At 55.0% G+C, this 25827-nt stretch overlaps 5 protein-coding genes across 5 annotated transcripts; 3 read left to right on the forward strand and 2 right to left on the reverse strand.

Moving 5' to 3' along the window:
- Window positions 1-386: 386 nt before the first annotated feature.
- NCLIV_039790 (conserved hypothetical protein) lies at window positions 387-2905 on the forward strand (the record flags this gene model as incomplete). The annotated part of the gene is made up of 4 exons (XM_003880888.1): window positions 387-468; window positions 1147-1199; window positions 1595-2088; window positions 2521-2905. 4 exons carry the CDS (start codon window positions 387-389, stop codon window positions 2903-2905), a joined length of 1014 nt encoding a protein of 337 aa, XP_003880937.1.
- A 1257-nt stretch (window positions 2906-4162) lies between these two features.
- NCLIV_039800 (putative ppg3) lies at window positions 4163-6580 on the reverse strand (the record flags this gene model as incomplete). Its single annotated transcript, XM_003880889.1, has 3 exons — window positions 4163-4241; window positions 4550-4981; window positions 5469-6580. The coding sequence occupies 3 exons, from the start codon at window positions 6578-6580 to the stop codon at window positions 4163-4165; spliced, it is 1623 nt and encodes a 540-aa protein (XP_003880938.1).
- A 2545-nt stretch (window positions 6581-9125) lies between these two features.
- On the forward strand, window positions 9126-10155 carry NCLIV_039810 (hypothetical protein; the record flags this gene model as incomplete). The annotated part of the gene is made up of 4 exons (XM_003880890.1): window positions 9126-9392; window positions 9448-9670; window positions 9734-9882; window positions 10102-10155. 4 exons carry the CDS (start codon window positions 9126-9128, stop codon window positions 10153-10155), a joined length of 693 nt encoding a protein of 230 aa, XP_003880939.1.
- Window positions 10156-11958: 1803 nt separating this feature from the next.
- NCLIV_039820 (cDNA FLJ57348, highly similar to Homo sapiens hexokinase domain containing 1 (HKDC1), mRNA, related) lies at window positions 11959-15253 on the reverse strand (the record flags this gene model as incomplete). The annotated part of the gene is made up of 9 exons (XM_003880891.1): window positions 11959-12141; window positions 12262-12475; window positions 12596-12723; window positions 12879-13076; window positions 13270-13428; window positions 13612-13801; window positions 13925-14130; window positions 14585-14662; window positions 15203-15253. 9 exons carry the CDS (start codon window positions 15251-15253, stop codon window positions 11959-11961), a joined length of 1407 nt encoding a protein of 468 aa, XP_003880940.1.
- Window positions 15254-19810: 4557 nt separating this feature from the next.
- On the forward strand, window positions 19811-24609 carry NCLIV_039830 (conserved hypothetical protein; the record flags this gene model as incomplete). The annotated part of the gene is made up of 7 exons (XM_003880892.1): window positions 19811-20198; window positions 20489-20889; window positions 21234-21334; window positions 21519-21606; window positions 22139-22231; window positions 22829-24071; window positions 24497-24609. 7 exons carry the CDS (start codon window positions 19811-19813, stop codon window positions 24607-24609), a joined length of 2427 nt encoding a protein of 808 aa, XP_003880941.1.
- Between the last annotated feature and the right edge of the window lie 1218 nt (window positions 24610-25827).

Below are 25827 nucleotides of genomic sequence, written 5' to 3' on the forward strand. Positions count from 1 at the left end.
CTCTCTTCGCTCCGATTCAAAGCGCCGTCTTTCCTAGCTTTTCGTAGCCTCCTCTCTGGGGTTCACGGGGAGTTTTCTCTCGTGCGCTTTGGCCCCCGCGCCGCCTTCCCCTCCGAAGACGTTTTCGCTCTCTCTGTCCCTCCTCTTTGTCCTTGTCAAAAACGCGCCACGCGCGCGTTCTCTGGAGACTTCGAGGCGCGTCGACGGTCTCTACGCGCCTCATCCCACGCATATATACATCTAAATATAAATATCTACTAATGCGTGATTGTACATCCTCGCATATATATATATATATATAAATATATATTAATACGGTATACATCATACGTCTTTTTCTATTCACCGTCGCGGGGAAGGATGCTTGCTGGGTTGTCAGGAGAGAGATGACGACTCCCGCACCGTTCAAAATTTTCAAGGCCACGCCGCCGCCAGCGCCTGCCGGCCGGAAACCCATCGGCTATCGAGGTGAGGAAGTCGCCCTTCGAAAAAGAGAAAATGGACAAGAGTGGGGAACTGTGGAACCTTCACATTCGTTTTAAACACAGAGAGAAGATGGAAGAGATAGGGAGGGGAGGGGAGAAACAAGGAGCGAAGAACGCGCAACCTGTTGTGTGCTCGCCTCTCCGTGTGAGGACGCACCGCGTAAAGGGCGACTGCGCTCACAGAGCCAAAGGCGTCGGTTTCGAGTGTCTCTGCAGCAGCTCTTGGAAAGAGGCAGAGAGAGGAACGGGGAGAAGGCGAGAGAAGTGATCGCCTCCCAGTAGAGCCAAAGGGTCTTTTCTCTGCCGCCCACACCGCGGAGCCCGAGGGGACGCACCCGGGAAATACCCGCTCACGCTTCGTCTCCTTTTTGCTCGGACATTTCGTGGGCAGAGGGAAGTGCCTAAATATGCATACTCACATGTTTGTAGCTGCACGTGTTTGTCTCTCCACGCGTTTGCAGCTGCGTATCTGTATCTCTCTATTTGGATGTTTAGATACGCCTTTCGTCAAAATCTAGCTATCTATCTAGCTAGAAGTAGTTGGGTGTAGCCGCCGGAATTCGACGCACACGGGGTAGGGAGACACAGGCCTGCGCGTGATTGCGTTCGAGAGAACTTCTGGATAGAGGTGCGTCTGTTTTCTCGTTTTTCTGTCTTGCAGGCAACCACTGGCACAAGAAGGTTCTGTATGACCCCGTCTACCCCACGACAAAGGTGAGTTTTCTTGCTTCGCTCTCTCCCTTCAACTGCTGTCCCTTCCGCCTGTCTCTCCCTCCTCTCTTTTTCTCTTCTCTCCCTGCCGTTGGCTTTCCCCTGTCTTCTGTCTTCTTCCTCCCATTTTCTCTTTGTTCACTTCTGTCTTTCGTCCGCGGCTGTCCCTGTCCTTCGCGGTCTTTCGTCCTGTCTCCATCTCGTCCTCCCGCTGCCTCGCTAGTCTCCTCTACGTCTCCTTTCCTGCTCTCTCTCTTCCTCTCGCCATCTTTCTCTCTCTCTCTCCCGCGCTCTCGCTCTCTCGCCTTCTTTCTTTTTCTGTTCCTTTCTCCCTGTCTGTCTCTCTTCGATCTGTCTGTGGCGTCCGTTAAACGCGCGTCGCCCGTTTCTTCCTACAGATCCCCGCGGCTCTGGTTCCGCGCTATCCGATCGACTGGCGGAACGGCGGTCGCGCGTTGCTGATTGCCGCGATGTCGAAGCTGGAGAATCCCTCCTCTCTGCAGCGGCGCATCTTCCTGCGCGAAAACAGCCGAGACAGCCAAACTCCCCAGGCGCCCCTGTCACCCTTCCAGAACGCGTCGACCGCCTCCGGCGGCGGGGCCTACCTGGTCTCTTCTGTGGGGCGAAAGCGGAGCTACGTGGGCCGCATCGCCGTCAGTCTCATGGCGCGTCACCGCCAGATTTGCGACTACCAACGAGTCGGCGGCTTCTGCTCGCCCAGATGCTTCTCCGAATGCTCCAAGGAACTGCGCCGCTGCCTCTGCGCGTGGCGATGCAACGGATTCCACGAACACGTGGTCCAAATGGACGGCATGCTCGGCGAATACAAGGGCGAAGTCAAAACAGAGAAACCGCTCTTCAGCGTCCTCAGACGACAAGCGAGAAAAAACAGGTGAGAGAGGCAGAGGGAAAGGGATCGACACCTTCTCTCCACCTGCATATACATATATATATATATATATATATATATATATGCATATATATATATATATCTGTTGGGGGATCGAAAGGTGTTTCCTAAAGAACGAGGACGATCGCCTCTTTCCTAGTGCCTCACCAGTCGGTGAGGCTCCGAGGCGAGTGGGAAGGTGGGACCACTACGGAGCGGAGGTCCCCTGTGTGTGTGTGTGTGTGCTTTTGGGAGTTTTCCACTGGGGCGTCTTCTCTCGGGTCTTTTCAGCATCTCTGTGCCTTTCTCTTTTCCCTTTTTCGCGAACGCAGTGTCTTCCTGGGCGTTTCGTGCGTGGTGTCCGTGTTTCTGTTTTTCGCGCTCTGCACGCGGCCGCTCTCCTGTCTCTCCGCGCCCGTCTCCTCTCTCTCGCAGCGCGCCTTCGGAAGGCGTCGTGTTCAGTCCCTCGTCGGGAGCCTTCGAACGCGTCCGCCCCGCGCAGCACGCAGCCTTCGAGGCCTTCGACCGCCACGGGCCCGAAGGCCCCACGCAGAGGCCCGCGCCCCGCCGGGAGCCGCCGCTACCCTTCTACTCAGCTAGCCACGTGCCCGACGTCCCTCGGCCCCCGCCGCCCCAGCCGTTCACCGGGCCTCTCGAAGTCCGAGAAGACGACCTGCAGCGAGAACACAGCGTGGCGGAAAGCGAAGAGGAAAGCGACGAGGAAGAGAGCGGGCGATGGAGGCGCGAGAGGTGGGGAAGAGACGAAGAAGAAAGCGACAGTGAGGAACAGATCCGGGGGGCGACGGGGGCGCGCAGGTGAGGCCGAGAAGCCGAGAGAGAGAGATCGAGGGAGACCGGGTGGCGCAGACAAAAACGCTGGAGTTGAAGCAGAGGGAAGAAGGAGAAAAGATACGAGAACGCACTCAGGAGAGAAAACGCCTCAAGAAAATAGGGCGGGAAAGCGTCTAAAGAGACGCTTGGAACGGAGGAAACTGGAAGAAAATGAAGAGGGACGGAGAGGGAAAGGAGCGCGGATCAGGTTTCAGAAAAGAGATTTCGTGGCAGGTGATAAAACAGGCAAATCATCGTAGGCTTTTGGTCTGCCGTCGGGGGGGCGTCAAAGGTAAGACCGACGCTTCTTTCCAGGACGAAACGGAGCGCTTTTTCAAAGAGAGCAAATGTGTTTTTGTTGTTGCAAACGACTCTTGCGTTTCCCGTCGGAACGCAGAGATATCTTTGTATCTCGAGCCCGCCTTTTCTTCTGCCTTTCGGTTCCCGTGGCCTTCTTTCTTCCGACCTCTGCTCTGCGGTCTCCATTTCTCTCTTTCCCGTTCCTCGCTTGTCTGCTTCCTTCTCGCTCTGTGAAGACGAACCGAGAAGAGCTCCCTAACAGTGCTGTCTATAGAGGCCGATCTCCGAGCCCTGTCCACAACGCGGCCCCAAGTGCACGGATGCGTGGATTCTCTCTGGAAACTGCGCATCCACCCTGCGCGTTTGCCCCCAACCCCCCCCCCCCCCCCGAGGGAGGCACTGTCCCAACGATTTCAGTCACCCGTGTGTTTTTCGGAGTCTCTGCATGTCGTACACACTGAGCGGGGTGTCTTGTCTCAAAGGCAGGGGCTCCAGGGCGATTGCAAGATCCGTCTGTTCGTGTTTCCAATCGGCCAATGCCTCAGTTTTTCCTCGGAGACAGCTACACAGAACGGTGAAAGTCTTTGCTCTCTTCAACGCCACCGGAACTGTCCGAAAACGCCTTCACATGCACACTGCGGAGCGGGGAAAACGCGATGGACAAAAAAGTAGATCTGTACAGGAAACCCGAGGACAAACATGGAGGAGGAACGCGGCCCGTGTCGATCGGATAGCGTCCGGAGTGGCAGGAGACAAAAAGGGATGCACGACCAACCGTGAAGAGTGGAGAGATGCAACCCTCTTTCTGGCGACTCGAGGAAACGAAGACGCCACGGCGCTGGAGGGGAAAAGGTGCCGTCTGGACGCCCGGAGACTTTCGAACGGCACAGGGCCCTCCCGAGAAAAAGCCGAGAACGCGTTCGCTTCTGACTGTCCAGCGACGTTTTTACGAACCCGTCCCTCCGGGTGGCGACGCGCCAGCGCCGCCGCTGTCGTCGTCGGAGACGCCGTCTTCTGGGGAAGATCTGGGGAGGCAAAACGAACAGCGAAAACTCAAACGTTCGCCTGAAAAAGCGCGATGCGCGAAAGGCCTAGTGCACCTGGGACTTTGAAAGCTCAGGGTCTCTCTCGTACGGTCCCCGCACTCGCCACCAACTAGATGCAGACGCAGACATCGCTATGCTACAGTGAGGAGCCGTCGCGAAACCCGTTCGTTTTCAGCGTCCCTTTTGTTCGAAGGAGACTTATCTGCATGTGGCATCGTACGCATGATAGCGCGAGCACATGCACAGATGTGTTTGATGCACCGTTGTTTCTAGCGCGGAGGTCGTACCCGTGAGAAGAGCCGGATTCTTCCTGAACGTTGACTTCCTCGGGCACAGCGGAGACTTCTCCAACGCGCAGAGCATCCTCGTCGAATCCAGGGTGTGCGTCGCGTGGGGAGGCAGCAAAGCGCGCAGTGCCCGGCCGGTCCCCAGCCGGTCGCGCGCTCGACCCTTCGTCGCCCGTGGCGCCCCTGGACGCAATCCTCGGCTGCGCTGGAGGCCCCAGGGCAGCCGAGGATCTCTGGACCAGCTGCCGAATCGAGAGTCGCCGCGAAATGGCGCCGAGGTTCCCTTGGCGGTTTTGCTGCAATTGCAGATTCCCCGAGGGGAGGCTGGGTCGGGCCGGAGGGTTCGGCGGGCCAGCGGAGAGGCGGAGACGCCGCGCAGAAAGAGAAGAGAGGAACTCGGTGTCGATCGACTGCTCCAGCTCGGACGCTTGGCTGCATGCGGACAAGACAACGACGCCGAAACCGAGTGTGAGAGAAGGCACGGGCGTTCCATCTTTTTTGCCCCTGCGAAACCCCCGAACTCATACACGCTCCCAGGAGCGAAAGAGGGGGATGAGGCGGGCGACAGGGGCGAGGGTAACCGGAGACGGACACGAGGCCAGGCACACACGACCGGGGGAAGAGGGCGTCTGGCTTTTTCTCCCCTCGCTCCCCTTTGGGCGGTGAGATGCGGACTTTCTCGCGGGGGCTCTGTGTGCCTCGCGGTTCCCAGTGGCCCGGGTATCAGGGCGCTGAGCTGAGGGGTGTTCGGAAAAGATTGCGACACGAACGTTCAAAAGACGACCACGCTCTTCTTCTGGGAAGCGCGCATGTCGCCTCGGTGGTCCAGTCAGGAGACATCGGCAGCCTGGGATATGCGACGGAGGGAAACCACGGGGGACAGGTGTGCATTTTTTCGGTGTGGACTAAAAAACCTTACATGCGAGACAGACTGGGGGGAGGACAGGTCGTTGGCGTCGGGACTGGAGAGGCTCCTTGGAGCGAGGGCGAACTGTGGACTTGGCGGAGCGTTGATCCTCCAAAGATTGTGGGCACGGCGGCAGATGCGGCGCTGGGCACCCCCAAGAGAACGGGGACGGGAGCAGTCGGCTCCTCAGAGACGCCGCCGTGTTGGGAGAGGTCCGTGCCGACAGACGAGGAGGAGCTGACGGAGTCGCCTTCGCCAGCAACACTCGCCGCCGACGAGACTCGAACGAGGCCTTTGTTCTGGGCGAAGAAGTCCGGGCAGCTCTCGCCGCGACTCCCGAGCTTCGACAGCGTGAGGCCGAGCGGTTTCTGGAAGAAACTGCGGCGATATCCAGGCAATCTCTTGTCGGCGGTCTGCTTCTCAGCGCCGAGCGGCGCGTGTCCGTCCCCACTTCGATGGGAAGAGAGCGGGCTGGGCGCGCTGGAGAGCGCCGAGAGCGCGCCAGAGAGCGAAGGCGAGGCTCCGATCGGCCGCGGACCCGCGGGAGGGACCGGATAGGAGGCCGCCTCCAAGCCAGGCGTCGCCGGCTTTTCGTTTTCGTCGTCTAACAGGTCGCCCCAGAAAGCGCCCTCCCGCGCCACGCTCCCCGTGGCGTCCATATCCCGGCCCTTCTTCCTCAAGAGCGAGGTCGGCTTCGCGTGGAAAAAATTCGGCACAGACACCGAGGTCCGAAGGCCACTCAACGGTTTTTGGGAACGGCCGAAACGGCCTCCCTGCTCCATGCTCCCCGAAACCGACGGCGAACCCGAACTCTCGGCTTGAGAGAAACCGGAGCTGACAGAGTCGCGCCGCTGGAAAGACCCGGTACTGCTGTTGTGACTGTCAACAGGACTTGCGGACAGGAAAGCCTCCGCACAGAAAGGTCGGGGGCAAGTGTTCCCTGCAGCCGAGGGGAAAAAAATTGGTGTGATGGACGGGCCAGACGCAGGGTAGCCGGGAGTCCCGTGGCTGAGTGTGGGTGGTGAGTCCGGTGTCTGTACAACAGCCCACCCCTGAGGGACGGCACGCCTCGCGCGGTCATCCCTCGGACTTAAAGGAGGCGGCCTGGGCGGATTTCCTTGCATGGTGAAAGGGAAACAGAGAACGGTCTTTGCCTCTGCTGAAACCGGCGGTCTCGCTGGATGCGCAAAAAACGCGGATAGATCTTCAGGGTGGGACGGAAAAGGGTCCGGAAGGACACAGGCCAGAGCCGAAGCGGAAATTCGTTATCCAACTGCGAGGGAGCTCTCGAAAAAACCTCAGAGTTGATGAGGCGGAGAGAGACAAGAGGGAATCGGATATCGCAGTGGGGGCTCGGAATGAGACGGCGTGCAAAGCGCGGTACCCCCGCTTTTCAATGCCAAAGCAGGCATGAACCTCAGAAGAACTCAAAACAGAGAAGGCACGTACGCTGAACGGCTGATCCCTTCTCCCACCCAAACAAGCGGAGAGGACGTTCCCCTGGTGTCACGCAAGAGACAAGACTGTCAAAAGTGACAGCAACCCCCGGAAACCAGTTCATTCTCGCCCGTAGGCAAAAGACCGCGGCACACGATAGCCAAGTGCTCCGCAGAAGTGTTCTTCCGCCGGGAACCGGCCGCAGGACGAGCAATTCACGAGCGTCCGATATGATGAAATATTAGCATAAAAAAAACATCACACCAGCAGACACTGCAGCCCGTGCGGACGAAAGCAGATGCACGCGTTCGCCAGTGGACGGCCATACACAAGTCGTCGTCCACGGAAATTCCTCCCCTACGGAACGTCACAGGATAGGTAAAAAGTTGAGTGATTCAGGAAAACAACATCTTGTACCGGAACGAGCAACTCTTTTCGCACGGTCATTTGTAACGTGTCCTGTCTCGACTGCTGTGAAAAGAGCCTGCGACGAAACACGCATGCGTCACCGCTATGCGCAACCCTACAATCGTCTTGTGTCGGTGGCTGATTTCTCGTCTGTACTGGCAGTTCACCATGCACCCGCTTGAGCTCCATTGTGTGTCGCGTCAGTTAGCAAGCAACTGCACTGGAAGTGTTGCATTTGCAACATATCCTCTTGACGCGGTGAAAGATAGGCATTTGGGGGGACGACATTGTGAAGAAGTGTTGATTCCGACAAGTCCAGGGCTTCTGGTACCATACGGTAATTCTTTCTTTCTTGTGGGGCCGCGGAGACACGCTCTCACATTGGCCAGCATGGCACAGCTTCTCGGCAACAACGTACACCAGTCTCGACAGCTGTTGACCCTTCTTCGTGTGCTGCACACTGTCTCGCCGTCGACCAGTCTGCTGCGGCGCGCGGGCGCACGTTCTACACTTTGTTCCTTCCAGTTTACGCTGCGCCTTCCCGAACAGTATCAAAGGGCAAATTGGCGCCGTGGATCCGCGGAACACACCAACATGCTGCAGCAGCAGAAACGAACGGCGTAGGATTGGTGGACGTCGGGCGTTGGTAGCACGGTCACCTCAAGACTGCCTCTGCTCTTCTACCGTAACGACCCTTGTAAACTAAGATAGCTTCTGTGTTGAGGACAGGGAACTTCAGCACCGCTCGACAAACGAGCGATTCGCGTTGCCATCCCAAAAACTAGTAGACCGCTACATCTTGCATATGAGGATGCACGCTTTTCCCTCCGCGAGTGTTACGCAAAGCAGTTGCCAGAGAAGGATTGAGTGGAGCGTCAGATGACCTGAGCAGCGACACGCGAAAGCAGTTCTTGTCTCACACAGCACGATACCGTGGAAACTAAGTCGCTCGATTGCTTGTTGGGGAGAGCAAATCCACCCGTACGCCGGTTGCTAACGACAGAGCCGGCGGCACATCAGGCACGCGACAGCAGGCAACTGCTGTTCTACAGGAGCAACAGCCTCGGGTTTTGAGTTCAGGGGACAAACGGCTCGCTGTCTATAACTGATTTTTGCAGGAAGGAACGCGACAGACGCGACGGGAGACTCCGAACAGCGCCGCGGAAAACGGAGCTAGACCCTTCTATTTCTGCCCGGACGACGTTCAGGTTCGTCAGTCAAATGTACGGCTGACGGAAGTTCTCTTTCCGATTTACGCCGGACTACACCTTCAGCACAGAGTTTTTATGCTTCCCGCAAGAGGTTTCCCAACAATGTTGTCGCACACAAAAGACTCCGAGAAAAATAAGCGAACAGACAACTTGAGTCAGTCGCCGCACCGTCAAGAACGCTGAAAGCTCCGCTTTTTGTCGTGGCATATGGGTGAACCTGAGCTCTGCAGAGAGGCTGCCGCATTCTCCACCAGGAATAGCTACAAAAGCCCAACTACAGGGGGCTTCAGATCGAACCCTGTAACTCGGGAATGCACGCGACACTAGAGACAGAAAGCGACGTTTTGGCTGCAGGTTGTCTCACAGAGTTCAACTTGTTGCGGTGTAGCTACTGTCGGTTCTCGGACCTGAACGGCGGTCCCCATCACAGAGCTGACGATACACCTGACGTGTGCGCGCGGTGGTCTAGATTTATCGACAATGAGTTGCCCTTATCCCTGGCAACCAGGATAACAAAGCAGTTCACAATCACCGCGAACTTTTACGTGGAAGTACGTGCCAGGAACAGTATTTTCTGGCTTTGCTCGCAGGAGACACTACCCTTTCAAACGAGATGCTGGAGCCAGAGGAGTGTTTGGACATCCTGTCCATAGTGCGATACAAGACGCAGCTGCTTGATATTATTGACGAAGCTGCGAGACTGAGCGAGTCGGAGAAACGCAGAAAAGCGGAGTGTATTGAACTACGACTGGAGATCAGTTCGCTGAAAGCGGACCTCAGCGCTAAAGAGCTCGAGCTTGCGACCGTTGACCGGACGATCGAGGATGGGATAACCAGCGAAAACGCGCGCATTCTGTCAAAGGAAAATGAGGAACTGAAGGTGCGGTAAACACATGGCCCCATCCACTAGGGCTGCGACACATACGCTGCTTCAGGTCCTCCGAGATAACCTCAAAAATCTCCTAGAATCAACCCAAAACAAGCTCAAGCAGTGTGAGCTGGAAAAATACAATGCGAAACAAGAGTTGGAGGCCTGCAAGAGTTTGGCCCCGACACGGGACCGTGGTCTGGACTCCTCAGCCCAGTTGTTCGACCAGTTCATTTCAATGCAAGGCCATGCAGCTAAAAAGTTTGAGGATCTGCAGCTGGCGTTGAACGGTAAGAGACTACCACTATGCGACTCGCTTGCCGCAGCCAGTATGGCGTCGTTCTTGATTTAAGACGTCAGAAAGGAGAGGAGTGAGGTGCTGAAAAGGCAGCTTGAGATGCAGACGGAGCTAGACGAGCTTAAAGCTGCGATGGACGACTATCAGGCGGACGAGCAAAAATATCGGCAGCACACTGCACAGCTGAAAGAACAGCTTATCGCGGTAGGGCTTTCAGTAGAGCTTTTCGAGGGACAAAACAAAGAAACAGCCTCTAGTCGTCCGCCAGCCTCGAAAAGCTCAGAGAGGAAGTGTTGATGGAAAGGGAGCGAAGAAAGGAACTTGAGGAAGACTTGAGTCGAGCGTCTCAGCGAATTGTCGAACTCTCAGTAAGACTAAAGCATACAGTGTGCTACGGAGATCATGCATGCTTCCGTGACTCAGGAATCGCGGGAGCAGCTCGCTGAAGCTCTGCGTGCAGCGTATTTGGGACGGTAAGTAAGTGGCCGAAACAGTCACCAGCATCTCCTTAACAACTTCTTTCAGAGAAGCACTGGGGCCTTGTTTGGTACGAATATACCACCGTTTACTGGGATAGCAACCTATAATCTACGGTCATCAACAACAGCAATTGTCGCCGCTTCAGACGAGTGAAAACGAGCTGGTATCCACTGGAGTCGAGCGGATCAGCTCGCTCGGCGGCATCGAGGAACGCCGAAAGTGTGACCTATTTAAGAGCAGCGACGGGCCACAGACGGTTGCGCGCAGCAGTCGGAAGAGGAGTCGCAGTCCGTCCGCAGCAGCCTCCAGTCTGTCAAGTTGTCCCGGGAACACGCCTAGCAGCTGCTCGGACTACCAGGCTGACAGCAACACGAAATCGCGAACAGCGGCCGAATCTGCAGAGCTGCGCTTGACTTGCGCGGAAGACATGGCGGCCGAAGATCAAACAAAACAAGAACTGGATGTGAACCACTTTCAGGACAGTCAGGTTATTTTGTTCGAAATCGATGAGATGACAGGAATAAGTACGGATAACGTGTGCGCGAAACGAAAGGCGACCTGCAGCTTGGCGCAAGATCGTGACGTGGACCCTCCCGTAAAGTCGGATTGGAGTCACTGGATTCTCTCTCGGCATATCGACGATGCAGCCCAACAACTAACCGGATCAGCACATCCCTACCCCCACACACAGGCCCGTGGGCAAAAAAAGTACGAGGGTGTGCCATTACCGGCACCTGAAGAATTGCCTTCAGGACAGTCAAACCGGGAAAAAACGACGGTTATCTCACTGCCGGTAAAAGATAATCCTGTCCGCAAGACAGAAGCGATGGGAAGGGCCCCGAGTGTCGTCGAAGGCGATTGTACCGCTTCGCCTCACGCCTCGGTTTCCCCCGTCAAAAACGAAACCGCCTTGATGTTGCCGTCACAGCCCTCGTACACAAACTCTCTTGACATAATAGAGAGCATCCACGATCCCAACTGCCATGTGGCGAGAGCATGCGACGCAGGGAATTACGCCGGAATTGAAAAACACACAGGACAAAGCGAGCTGTCACCGAAGCGTGTTTCCTCTTCCACTTCATCCAGCCCCGACAAAGCGACAGCCTCTGCGTGCTCGACTGCGGTAGGTCCCTTACAACGAAGAGGCTAACCCCCCGACAATTGATGATCCATGCGGCCACGCTCTTCAGACGCGACAGTTCAGCGCCCCTGCCCCCTTGCAAACACCAGTTTCCCCAATTCCTGATCGCAGGCCCCCTCTAGACAGGCAAAAGGAAAACGAAGGCACACAGGCTAGTGTGCAGTTCGATTGTGACGCCCTCCTGAATGCGATCTGCCTCTAACAGGTCACGCTCTTCCAAACTGTCCACTGTACCGTGTCCATGGAATGTTTTAAATGGAACAGCCCCTCGAATCTGTACATCTTACATAAACTTCAGTTGGTGTGACTCCAACGAAGCCCATGCAAGTATGCACTTAATCTGTAGCATATTTCACGCGTCACCAGTTAGCTGTTCCTCCCCTGCACTTGACACTCTGAGGATAATGACGTATTTCGAGGGCACGTCGCGAAAATAGGGCACTTGCAATAACAGGCGACCTTGCTCCCGAAAAAAAAGTCCTGCCACACTCATAACAAGACGGGCTTATTACTCGTGCCCGATGATACATATATCAAAATACTATCAAAAAAGGGAATTTCAGCATCTGCCGCAGCGCCGATTCATAAAATCCTGTGAAGGTATCGGTACATACGCTGCGACTGTGGTTCTCCCGACAGGAAAGTTGACCATCGGGGAGTCAGTTCACGTCAGCGATCAGGGCTGCACCCTTGCCAGAGCCGTCATCCGCAATGCAATAGTGAATGTTTTTCGCAGCGTCGCCGGCGACCAACTGCGTGTAATGTTCAACCGCCTCCCGGTACCACTGGTTCTTCACATACAGAGCGCCATCAATTCCCACAGTGGCTCCGGTGTCCAGTCGCTGCACAACAGCACAAGCATTATCGGCACACCGACTCGTTTAGGAATCATACATGGGCGGGCGAAAAGCAGAACTGAATGCGACGGGCTACTGCGGAAAACTGCTAACTCGTAAACCTACTCCTGTTCTGTAGCACAGAGTGGTGGCCAGGGTTGCGGCGAACGCGGCTGATCGGTCGAAGACGAGTCTGCAAATCTCCCAGATGCATTGGATGTCGGTCAAATCCATCGTCACGCCCCAGCATTCCTTGATAGCCTGGATGCTTGCGGCCTTGTCCTCGCTATGGTCGTCACGGATCGCTGACGCCGTTTCTCCATGAATTGAATGCCGAACGCTGCGAAACAAACACAACAGCTGCGGCAGCAACATGCGACGACCCCATGTCACACTGTCTACGCACCCAACTGCCCGCTTGACAGCCTTCACCTTTTCTTTCGCCCGGAAAGTTGCTCACCTTGCTCTCTCAGGGACACGATCCCCGAATACTCTCACTGCGGCGACCCGGACAATTTCACCGATGTAGTAGCCCGACACAAGTTTCTCGAATTGCTGCTTCCCCCGGTTGTGTGTCTTGTCGTCGACCTGAACGCGTGGAACGAACGATTCAGCATAACAGCCTACTTGGACATCCAGATTTGCGCTGTGACACTAAAAAATACTCAAAGGAGAAACCAAATCCCACATTTGGGGTTGCACCTTTAATACTCGTCGGGAGTGCCAAAGAACGGCAAGCTTACCTCGACATCAATTTCGTTGCGAGGAAGCTCTTTGTGGAAGTTTCCTGCCTCCATGTTTACGATTGTACCAGTGTAACCATACTGGCTAGCTTCGGGCTCCACGTAGCAGGCGTTGAATCCGGTGCCGACGATGAGGCCCACACGACACTCGGGAGTGCCTGGCACTCTTTGGTATGCACAGGACACCAATGTGCCAACCTGACAGAAACATCACAAAAATCCAAAAGCGGGCATCGCAGTGAGTGTCTCGCTACGCTTCCAACGATACCACCGTTGTACGCAAAACGCATGTTTCCACGTGAACATGCAAACGACGGGGGCCATCGCTGTGTCCAGTTACGCCATCGAATAGTGCAACGGCCTCGAAGGCTCTTCCAGTTGAGGCGCTTACCGTGTCATTCACGATAGCTTTGCATACGGCAGGGACTTTCTGTCGTTCCAGAGCATCGGCAAGCAACACCGCCACATCCTTGCCCTCTACACGATCAGGGTTCTCGCGACCAGTTTCGAAGCCTTTCGTCCATTCAATGAGAATGCTAGAATTAAGAGCCTGGAGGCACAAACCCAAAGCTTTCGAAGTGTGTGTAAGCCCACACATGAGCGCGACTTCCCTGTCCCACTGAACTTCTGGCTGCAGCTTCAGACGCAAGTGAAACGTCGCCCCCTTGCACTGCCTCTCGGGGCATTCACCGTGAGAGAGGATCTAGTGTTTCGTGTTGGGTTTGGAACTCACAGCTTGAGCGCAGGGAAACGAGAAAGTGAATCCAACTGAAACAGGTGTGTTGGTCTCTTCCGCCTTCTTCAGGTCTCCTGATCGCGCCATCAGCCCGCGGATGCACTTGGCAAACTGGTCAAACAGTTCCTTTCCTCCCGCCTGTTTGTCCATAAATCCCTTGGCACATCGATGTTCCGCGCTTCTTAGGCTGTACGTACACATGCAAATCAAACATTTCACATCCAGTATTATGAATTGGCCCTAATCTCGGACTCGCACAAAAACGACAGTCAGCTATATAGCAACCCGGCGTGCCTGAAAGCCTCCTCACCAGATTTTGTCCTGATCGATATGCATTTTGCCCTTGCCAAGAAGAGAACACCGGACCGCGCGGCACGTAGACCCTCCAAAGTCGATGGCGTACGCCTCGCCGACTTCGTCGCCCGTAGGCAAGTTTGTCACACAGCTGTCGAGCATTTTCATCGAGCACTCCTCCGGTACCCAAGTGATGCCATGCTTCTTGTGCATCTCCAAGCCCTACAAAGACAAAACCTCATAACGGACTACTATGAAGCGGAAATGCGCACAAGACCGTCTCTACACCATCCGGGAGTGAATAAGAACAACACTGCGGGGTCTTTGACGAGTAGCGACAACGGTTTAGCACGACCGAGACCCCCGATCGAGCACACACCACGCACAGTCTGTGGGGGCGCTCGGTGGCCAGGCGGTAAAAATGTCAGCTCCGTCCTGTGGAAGAAACTTCGAGTACGGAGACTCCGGGACATGATGAGCAACACTCTTGCTTCACCTCCTACAGAGGCGACGCTATATACAGGCTCCAGGTGACAACTGCATCACCAGCTCTGGACCGTATCTCATGCCAGCGCCAAAGAGAGAAAGCCGAGCAGCACATTGTCCCCATCATCGTCGTGGACATCGCTTAATAAGAAATGTCAACTTGTCAAACAGTGGATGGGACGGGGCTTACTCGTTTCAATTCCCTCAGGAAACTCTCCCGGAGCTCCAGCAAAAGCTCGCGTGTTGGAGTCATCATCTTGCGGACGACCTGGGAGCAGATGGAATAGAGGGGAGAAATGCAAGTTCAGTCGAGAGCCACAAAGGATACGCTGCATGGGAGATGCCTTTCTCCTGCGCCGCGTCTTGGGTTATAAAATCTCGATCTTATCACCCGCTCCCGTTTCCCCGTGAACTCCACTTCCCCCCTACTGTTTCAGATGAGAACCACCCGGCTTGTGTGGAAAAAGGAAAATTCGGTAGGATCAAGCTCCGCACTCCCTCTCACATCCTAGTAAGTCTCAAGACTTGCAAATACGGGGAGCTACGCAGGAACAAACTTTTTCGGTGTCTCTTCAAATGCCGAGCAGCGCAGACGTGGCGCTAACCCGGGTGAAGCTAGGTCTAATCGAAGGCAGTTTTCCTGACATGATAAAAGGGGGGGGCGCGTTCGGCAAAAAAAGGGAGATATCGGTACAGATAGATGCCAATTCACGCAGGCGCATACATGTGCACATGTCCACATGCGTAACTGTAAGAATCGACAGATTTTCTCTCGCCCCCGATGGCCATGTGAACAAAGTCTCCGTACCTCCAGCTCCGCCTGCTGCTTGGCTTCGTCGCCTGGTTTGCGGGGCTGCATTTTGTCGACGAGTAAAAATTGGAACTTCAGGGAGAAGAGGGTCTTCTGTTCACCTCTGTTCAGCATACGCAGGAACACCGAACTGCGTAACGTGGAGCACGCAGAGCGAGGAACTAGGGACAAGCTGCGCAGAAAACTCTAAAGTGTTGCACAAAGATGAGATGAGAGAAGACGGCAGGGGGGAGCACGCAAACTGCCCAGCAGGAGAAACGGTAAGGACGATCACAGGACGAGGGGATAGAGTGCACCGGATAAAGTGCCGCAGATCTTTATCTGGTCGCAATGTGGATTTTTTCAGCAAAAAACGGAGTCCGTCTTGCTACACGAATGGATTCCGTCCACCAAATGATCCCAGACATTTTACATGACCAGAACTTCCAGAAGAACAGACCACTTGCAGATGCAAACCCGACAGAGTTTGAACATGAATCGGAGAGGCTGTCGTGGCCGTCCGCTCACGCGCTGTTCGAATTTTCCCTGGCGAACATCCGCACCTGTGGGTATTTGGTCTGTCGCCCGCGAGAAAAGCTTTGGACAGTGCAGCGATCGACCTTCCTGTCAAACGCAACACTGGCAGTGTACCGTGAAAGACGGAGAGAATTGGGTTTGTTGTTGCCCGAACGCATTCGTTGAGAAAGTGACTGCAACAGGCTTGCGGACCCGCTGCTCACCTTACGCCTTGCCACAGCGTGGCTCTGCTGCGCCGGCTATGTCTCAAATGGTTCCTGTCGTCGGGAGGGTTTCTTTCCTGTGGGCGGGGGGGTTGGCGCACTCACAGGCGAAAATCGCATGCGCCTTTCTGTGCAACTACACACATCTACGCTGGCTTCCCGTCTCTTTCTTGTGGCTGCGACTCCACCCACACAATGGACAGCTGGGGTGGTCTTCTTGAAACATCGTCGCTTTCGGCAGGACAAGAAAACCCTGGAAGCACCGAACACCACCGGTCCGTTCGGTCAAGTGGCGATTACGAGGCGTTGGCCCCAGACACGAGTAAAGTACTGCTCTGTGCGAGAACGTCACCGTGCCAGGAGAGGCGTCCCCCCGGCACCGTCCATCCGCTCACGGATAGAGAGGCACGTAGATGAATCGCGAGGACTTCACAAGAATTCCTTTTGAGGAACATGGAAACTCGCGGATATCACTCGGCACTTTTGCTTCGGTAGGCACTCTGGCGCAGCTTCCCCCTTTTTTTAGAACAGCAATGGACTCAGTTGTAGGGATGGCCGTCGCTTTCTTGCGTTCCAGCAGGCCACCTGATGCAGATTGTAGCACTGAATTTTGAACAACAATTCAGTGCCTGTACCGCTGGTGAGGCGTTCAGAGTCATCCTGGGTGTCGTCACTGTACAGTTTTCTGTAGCAAACCGCAGTAAAATGGGCGCCATTGCCGTTCTCTGTGCTTCGTAAGGATACGCAGAATCTATCAGGAGAAGCGCGCGTGCCCTCCTCGCCGTGTTTTGGCCCTGCCTCAAAGCCTGCAGCGACCAGACGCTTTTGACGTTGTACGAGCTCCCATGTAGTCTCGATTTCCTCAGGGAAGGGCGCTGAAAAACGCTGTGTGGACCATGAACTCCGCGGTAATTGCAATGCCACACACACAGCTACGCCAAAGGGAATTCCACTGCTCATCGTGTTCGTTCATCGAATGTCTGGAGTCGTCAGTGTCAGTCTCACTGGTTTCTTTACGTTGTCGCTTCTTGGATCTCTGCTGTACACCTGTGTATTCTTGTCTTTTCCTGGGAAATTTGGCGAACCCGAATGCTTCTCACATGGCGAAGGTGGGCAGAGTCGAGGTCTGCAGGGAAATGTATATCTCCTTTGTCCAGCTTGGTTCCTTGCTTCGTTCCACATTTTGTATAAACGGGAGGTCCGTGCCGAACTACTGGCCGTTCGGTAGAAGCTGCCCTCAAATGCAATCGAGTAGCCAGCCTCGATGTACACGGTTCTGAATTCAGACGAGGAACCCGTGTAGCTCAACGGTGATCTCAGGAACTTACTTGAGAAATCCTCAGCAGACAGCTTGAAAGTAAAACATGGGACAACTGTTTGCTTGGGTATCGTAATCCTTGTTTAATGTGCAAGCGAGAATTCTCATATCCACAGGTGGAAATCGCTTGGTGCTATTCCGGTGAGAATCTTGTGCTTTCCCATGGCACACTACGCAGGTCAAAGTGAAGAGAACAACTTCATTGGGGGAAGCAAACTAGCGTAAGACAGACGAACCTGCTTTGCTCTAATGCGGTAGTCATGGTTTCTTGAAAGTAGCAGGACAGGGGAAGTCACGTAAAGCGTGTCGAAGACGGGGAGGGGCGCGCTCGTGAGTCTCACTACCATATCGACAAACACAAAAAAACTGGCGGGATCGTAGATGAGACAATGAACTAGAGCGGTACGCCTCAGCGCAAGGCAGCTGTTGCGCTTTCCATTTACCCAAGCTGACTAAAGATTGCGGAAGAACTAAGAAAGCCCGATTACAGCTGCCTGCTCCGCGCAGGATCTCTTTTCCTTTTTTACCGGCCTATTAAAAGAAAGTGGGTAACAGAGCATTCCACATGACAGGAAGACACAACCTCCCAGTGTAGCTGCAAAAAGGCAAGAGGTACAAATCACACATATGTGTATGTTTATTCATCTGTCCATATTTACAGGTGTACACAAACTAGGATGATGCCGGGGTGAGGGATTGAATGTCCTCCGTACGTTAGTGAAGAAATCTGGTGTCTGCCAACTTGCCTGTTTATTGAGCGTCATCGCGTCTGTTCAAAATGTTCCAAGACTGCGATATCAATGAACGTAAACAGACTCACATTTAGGGATAAATCCATCGAAGTGTTTCGTGTTCTACCACTTCAACTGGGCGTAGATGAAGCACGAAACGCACACCAATTCTATCGCAGGAGGTTTCGCCTCTCAAAGACTGCGTCTCGACGTTTGTAGGACACTACTTCTGCTGTAAAATGAACTCCAATTTTGCCGCGCGAAGACATGAAAAGGCCAGTGCACCAGTTTGCTGTTTATTCGTCAGGAAAGGGTGTCGTTTGCTGATGTGTTTCGATAGAACCTTGGATATCTTTGGAGTGTCGTGCGCCCGATTTTGCGTACAGTTTCTCATTGGCATGATCAACAACTGCTGTCCTTCTTCATTTCCGAGCAGAAAGGTGGAAGGGGCTTTCGAACTTGCAACTGTTGCTCGTGAGCGTTAGAGATGCGGCAGAGACTGGAAAGGAGACGTTACCTCGGGCTTGAGCTATCAGAAGCCGTTTTCTCCATGAAATGCTACTTCGGTGGAGGCCCAATAGAATGCAGCACGCTACAGACTGTTGACACAAGATGTATGAGTTCATCGGGTTTTGTAAAATCTGTCTCGCTCTGAGGTGTTTCCTTACTCGACCCCGAAATGCCTCTCGCCGAAAGACGTTTTCGGTTTTCGAGTGCGGAAAGCTGAACCATATTCTCTGTTAAAGACGATTCCGCCACCTTTTAAAAACTCGTGCTTATACGCCAAAGAGGCCTGTCCCATACGTATATTTTATGGATATTCACGTATGGACTGTATGTGCATGTGTATGCGACATGTAGACTGGGGGGTCACCGCTTGTGAGTGTGCCGATACATGCAAGGGTGCCGGATTTTTTTCGCGAGATAACGGGCGCGTGTGCTTTTCCATTGTTGGTTCTCGCTAAACTCGCGCACGCAGCGACATAAAACGACGAAATGTGTCTGTTCCACATTTCTCTTGTGCGTTTTGCTGCGGCTTTCTCCGTTTCTGTCTGCTCGAAAGACATACATTCCGCTCCTCCGACTTAAAAATGTGATCATCGATATGTCCTCTGTACACCTCTGTAATGCAGGGGTTTTTTTGAACCCTCAGCGCCGGTCTCTCGTGCTTTTCGGCCCTGCATGTTCTCCCTGAAATTCGCGTCCCATGGGCGAACTTCCCGCACCCGAATCAGTCGAAGCCGAGCTCGTTTCTTCGATTTTTGGGAAGGCCTCTGGTCGCCGAACTGTCTGTGCGGGTCTTGCTGTTGTTTCGCCTCTTGTTCCTGTCCTGTCCACACAGGAAGCCACGATCCGTTCTTTCCATATTTTCTGGCGGTCCGTGTTTTCCTTCGTAGTTCCCTCCCGTCTCAAAGTCGCTTTTGCCTGGCCTTTCCACCGCCTGCGAGTGCTTGGCGGGCATGCTTGTTCCACTCTCCGCGCTGCGTCGCTCACGGGGGCAGTGAGCACCGGTGTTCCCTGTCCATCGTTCGTTCTCTGACTCCCAACTGGGCTTGACGCCTCGGACTACAGGATTCCGAAAAAGTTCGCAGAGACTGCCCGACCCAATCGCCCGCGTAGGTGCTGGGTCTCGACAGGACCGGGCGGCTCACACGTTTTGTTTCTTTGTCCCTCAAGCATGCGGAGGAACGAACCAGATCCGCTCAGTCTGCCGCTTTCTCCATACAGAAGCGAACCGACCTGTGGTCTGTCCGTTTCAGGTGCGCTGCCCGCCGTCTCCAAAGCGGCACAATAGGAAACCCGACGCGCCGCGAGCTCGCGAACGGCCTGCGCAGCAATGCCAGCAGGAGCGCCGGCGCGCGGGACGTTTCCAGAACGTGGCGAAAGTGAGGCCGCTCCATACACGGAAGACTTGAACCTTTCCGTGGATGTCGGTCAGACGCCGTGCGAAACCTTCGGCGAACCGTTCCCTGCTCACTTTGCTTCCCTGCGCGAGCAAATGCCCGCTGGAAACTCCCCTCCAGGCCGTGCGCTCTCGCAGCTTCGCCAGGAGATGGAGCAGTTCGAGGGAGAAACGCGGAACTCAAGCATCCCCGGGCAAATGCGCCCGGGGGACCAGGGGGAAAACGAAACGACCGCACCGGCGGGACCAGCCAGAACACCGCCCGTCGACAAACGCGGCGCAGAGGCTACCATCTACCGCCTTACTGTTCAGAGAATCGTCGGTGCGTAAAAACCGAGAATGACTGCTGCGTTCAGCGCTCAGACGTTCCTAGGCTGATGCCCGCGACACAGCCCCCCCCCCCCTGCAGGCCTCGCATCCAGCGCGAGAACGCGACTCATGCCAAAAGCACTCTTTTATCGGGCGTGCATCGCACCACACAATGTGTCGGCGACTCCGTATATCTCTGCCGGTGGCCTTTGCGCGTGTGTCGCCGCGGTTCGCCGCACCTCGCGTCGCCAGACACCTGTCGATACACCTGCCGATGTGTTTTTGTGTGTTTGCGTTCCGTAGATTTCGTCAACATCTACTACTCAGTCAAGGTCTCAGTCGCTCCGTCTTTGGGTTCGAAAGACGCGAAAGCTGCTGCAGGGAGAGACGGCGAGAAAGGCGCAGAGGGGTCCTCGTTCGCCTCTCCGTCCGCGTCCTCGCCGGACAGCACTCCGAGAAGTTCGTCTGCCGCGCCACAGAACGGGAAGCCGCCGTGTGCCTGCCGCTGCGCATGCTGCTCGAACAGCTCCGGCGCCGAGGGCGGGTTTGGACTGTCTCACGCGCACGCGCGGCAGAAAGGAGGCTCGAAACCTGTTGAGGTACCTCAGGAAGGCATCGACGTACTGAAGGAAATCGCGCGCACTGGGCAGTGCCGCTACCCGTGGAGCATCGTCAAGATGGTCATCGCAGCGAAGATGGAACACGTGCGTAGGATAAAACGCGCTTGCAGACTCTTCCTTCCGACTCTCAATCGGAAGAATTGCGACGACCTGCGTTTCAGTCTCCTTCGACACGTCGCCACTCGCCTACCGGGGTGGAGGGTGCCGATGCCATTCTACGGGATGGGGGGATACTGTATGTTGAAGTATATATATATATATATATGTATGTGTAAATGTGTATGTGTGTATGTGTATGTGTGCTGCATGTGGGAAGGGTAATTGTTTTGTTGAAAAGGCACTGCGTGTGCGCTTTCTCGTGTTCCGTCGTTGCCTTGACCGAAAGCCCTGTGGTTCTGTGGAGACTTTCCGGTCGTTGCGCTCTTCAGCTTTTCACGGACTTGGCCGAGAGCAGAGTGAAGCGGCGACTTGCCTTCGACTGGACGACTGCGAGGAATCTCTGCTGCTACCAAGTCATGCAACTCCGCAGGTAAAGGAGCACACGACAGCGCGACCGAAAGACCAAGAGAAAAAGCGAGGGGAAGAAAAGGGAGCGGGGAAGAGAGACAGGATCCGACGTCAGCGGCGTAGAGGAACGGAAGAGGGAGACCCGAGGCACAGCAATGGAGAGGCGAGAACGAGAGGACACACCCTTTCGCTTTTCCTTCCTGCAGACCCCCGGTGACTGTGCAGCGCCTCTGCGAAGTGCTTCTGCGACCAATGTGTGCAAACACGGAAAAACTCTTCTTTGCGATTCGAAAGGTGCGGACTCGAAGCTGAATTCACCAAGATGTGACTCACCGGCGTTCACTGCACATACATATCGATCTAGAGGGAGATACTGCCCCATCTGTCTACCGTGCACGTATGGTTCTCTCGCCACGCATCTCGATCGATATCGTTTCACCAGTATGTGAGAGGCACAGTGCGAAGAGTAGCATCCTTCCGGTGTCGCAACTCGCTCTCTGCTGCTCGCATATGTGTGTATCTGTCGATCACGCCGTCTCTATCATACGGTTTTAGATCGGCTGGTACAGAATATCAAACCTCATCCACTCATTAACTGCGTTAAATACTACAGGGTTGAACTGTGGGTTCGTTTCAACGCCCACGGCAGAGCGATGCAGGAAGGCCGTCTCTGGTAGTCGCAGCGAGGACACTGCGTTGCTCCAGACGCGCTGAGCTCTGCTGCGCGTCTCCTGTTTTGTGTTCGGAGAGAAGAGAGGAAGGCGGTCGGTGCGCGTCGCGTCGCCTCTCGATCTTGCGCTTGCCTCTGCGCGATGCGTCTTTTCAGCTTCTGCTCGTGCGAGGGTGCCTGTATGAGCCGGTGGAGATTCCCGCCTTCGTTCAACTGTCCTCCATTCCCGGGCTTCGCTACGCAGAAATGGTAACAGACGACGAAAGAGAAACGTGTTCAGAGTCACTGCACAGTGCCCCGATTCCCTCCATTCGAGGAGGTTCACGGCGATGCGATGGAGAACACGAGAGTTTCGTTGATGTTTATCTTGCCGTGTGGGCACTCCAACGCACACTTCTTGTGTTGCACAGCCTCAGCTCCAGTGAAGTGGAGGCAGACACACACACACACACACACTCCCGCTAGGTGTTTTCCACTGGGCGATGTCTCTCTTTCCGGAGGCCCTCTTCACGCGTTTGAGGACTCTATATTTCAAAAAGCCGTCACACATCTGTGTAGTTGCAAACCTCGTGTCCACACCTGTTTGTACACAAAAGTGCAGATCCTCACATATAAAGAGACAGACATGGACCTACACCCGTACGTGGTTTTTGTGTATATGCATATGGGGTGTATGTCCATTTTTTCAACAGAAAGTGGCTGTAATACGTGTGTGTTCGTCCTTTTTTTCTCACTCTGTCTCCGTGTTGGTTTCGTCGTTTGGCCGCCCACATATGCGTGGCGTGTTTTCGCGCCGTGAATGTGCACTTTCTCTTGTGGATTCCCCCGCTGCGTTCTCCACCCCAGAAAGCGTCCGATCTCGCAGCGCCGTCGTTCTGGGTGCGTAATCCGCGGATAGGTCTGTATGCTCGGCGAGCGTGCGAGGGCGCTCGCGCGGCGAGTTCAGCGAGCGGGTGCCTGCGCGGCAACACGCCGAGCCACGAGGACGGCGCGAGTGCCGGGGACGCACTTGAGGCTTCGGGGCATCGCCTGCCTGGCCGTTCAGACGCGCGAGTGGAGGGCGACGCAGCGCTCGACTCGAAGAACGCGACTGCGTGCTGTAGCTCCTGTTGCTGCTGTCGCGACTGGATGGCGGACATCGACGACGGCGAGCGGCCGTCGCCTTCGCGCGACGAGGCGAGGAGACCCTCGGAGAGGCCGAGCGACGGCGAGGGGAGTTCCTGGGAGCGGGGAGTCGAGGCGCTCTCGAACGTGCGTCGAGGGTCCAAAGACAGCGAACCTCACGAGGAGTCGGCGGACCCGTCGTCGCCCTCGTTTTCCCTGCAGGCGCAGACAGAGCAGTGCGAGGCCGAGGAAGGAGACAGAGAAGACGGAGACGAGAGAGCAGAGAGGAGTGGAGAGGAAGAGATGGACGGAGAAGACGGTGGAGGCGATGAACCTGCCAGGGGAAATGCGGGCGCTGGGAGCGAAGGGCGCTCAGATGCGATCTGGACTCCGTCTGCCGAGGCGGCGCGGAGTCCGGAGACGCAGCTTTCGCTCGCCTCGGAGCGCCAAGGCGACGAGACGTCTTCGGTTCGAGGACCTGACGCGCAGGCAGCCTCGGAAGAGAGTGAGGAGGAGGGAGGCGCTGCGCGCGAAGAGACAGTGGGAGCGGAGTCGGAGGCCTCGGGAGAAGCAGAGACTCCGTGGGGCACGAAGAAACGAGACAGCTCTCTCGCCTTGGGCTCGGGTTCCCCTCAAGAAGCGCGCGACTACGAGAAGGGAAAGGAGAGCGGCAGCCATTTGGAAGAAAACGCGTCGTCGGGAGGCGCAGAAGGGGGGGAAGGCCGAAACGAAGGCAAGGCGAAGAAGCAGAAGCTGATTGATGACGGAACTTGCGAAGACGCGGCGCAAGCGCTGTCTCACGTGAGCATCAGAGACACCGTCTCTTCTCTCGCGGAGGGTTCAGTGGAGGGAGACCATCCAGTTCCATCGCGGGCAGAGGGAGAGAGCGAGTCCGACGCGCGCGAGGCGCCTGGAGCCGAGACTTTCGGCGAGGTGACTGTGGACGGAGAGGATGGATCTGCGTCGAGTTCCCTGTTGGAGAAGAGTGAGAACGGCGAGAGACGGGGCGGGGGTCGAGGGAAGAGGCCGGGGAGAGAGCGCGCTAGCGAAGACGGAAAGAAGGACGCGAGTGAAACACGCGGGAAGCGCAAAGAAGAGAATGGAGAAACCGTGGAGCACGAACCTCACGAGGACCGGCGGCCCGTCAAACACGCAAGGTGTGAAGATTCTCGCAGCCCCCCAAACGAGAAAAACGCCTGAGAAAGTGCACAAAAAAGGAAACTGCAGAGGAACTCGTGTTTCTCCGTCGCATCTCTACTGTGAACGTTTTTTGTATATGCCTGACTGGCATCGACCTACTCGCAAGATCAATGCATCGCGGCCGCACTGCGGGGGCGACGGCGACGTCGCTTCATATATGTGTAGAGCTGTGGATCGGATTCCGACACACGCATGTTTCCGTTTCTGTAGAGATGGCAGACGGCGCGTGCATCTATTCTTCGGACGCGGCATACGCGGGAGGGGCTGTGGAAAGCCTAGTCAAGGAGACTGGAGAGACTCTTCTCAAGCTGTCTCCTGAGTAGCGGGAAACCACGTGCTTGCCGAAAGAACGGAAATCTCCTTTCCGGAAACGGATGGACGTTCAGTTTGTGCTGCACAGGTCTTCCAAGAGCGAAATAGAGAGAGAGACGAAACAGAGTGAGAGACACAAAGAGACAACCATAGAAAGAGATTCAGGGAGACAAAGAGAGGAATGCGGTGAGAGAAAGAGGGGTGAGGCGTATGGGCGTGGAGTTTTTCGGCGCGCTCTCGTTCGAAGGGAGGGAAAAATCGAAGGATCATGACCAAACAGATGTCACTGAGGACACAATCTAGCCGGGAAACAGGATGCATCCGTGCATATTGCCTGTATCTGAGGAAGAAAGAACGGCGTCTTTCGCTGTACAAAAAAAAGAGTAGAGATGAGTCAAGAGGGCTCTGCCTATCTGCTTGTGTCACCGTATAACATATACTGCCTCTTCCTCGGTATTGATCCGTCTACGTCTGCTCAAGTCTCTATAGCTGCGTCTACCCAAAACCCCTCTGTCTAGCTATATAGATATCTCTAGCTTTACAGATATAGGTGCACGTACCCCTTCATAGCATTATATCTATCTTATCTATATGCATATATAACTGTCTGTTTGAGCTCTACTCTTTACCACCAGACACAAAATTACACGCATGTGCACTTCTGTATATAGTTGCGGATAATAATTATCGATATATGCATAGATGCACATATATGAACATACACTAGAGCTCGTTTTAAAGGCAGAGAGAGTCAAACGGTCGCATGCAGTCTTGAGACAACTGCAGTCGACGCGCAGATGGATAGAAATTCGGAAGTCATCATGTTGTTCTCGTCTTTCTCTCACGTTTCGATGGATCCTGAGATCCTGGAAATAAGTATGAGCGTCGAACAAGGTTTTGAACACGACAGGAGCAAGGGACACACGTTCATAAGCTTCACAAAGCCGTTACCATTTTCCACAGAGGGACTTCCCAAGAGCTGCAGATAGACCGGTATGCACCCTCTATGCAAATGGCTGGGTTGTGTTCGGGAAAAAACCTCAAAAAGTGGGTTTTCATCGACGTTTACATTTGGCGAGCTACAGATGGGTGCACGACTCTCAATCGCGCTGGCGTCGTAAATACACAAATATTTATATGCAGATTTGCATGCAGATACATCGAAATATGCTTCTAATGAACATTTGTGCATATATGTGGCGAGACTTGTGAGCAGCCGTGGGAAGGAA

Source organism: Neospora caninum, chromosome IX (assembly GCF_000208865.1).
Source record: "Neospora caninum Liverpool complete genome, chromosome IX".
NCBI classification, from domain to species: Eukaryota; Apicomplexa; class Conoidasida; order Eucoccidiorida; family Sarcocystidae; genus Neospora; species Neospora caninum.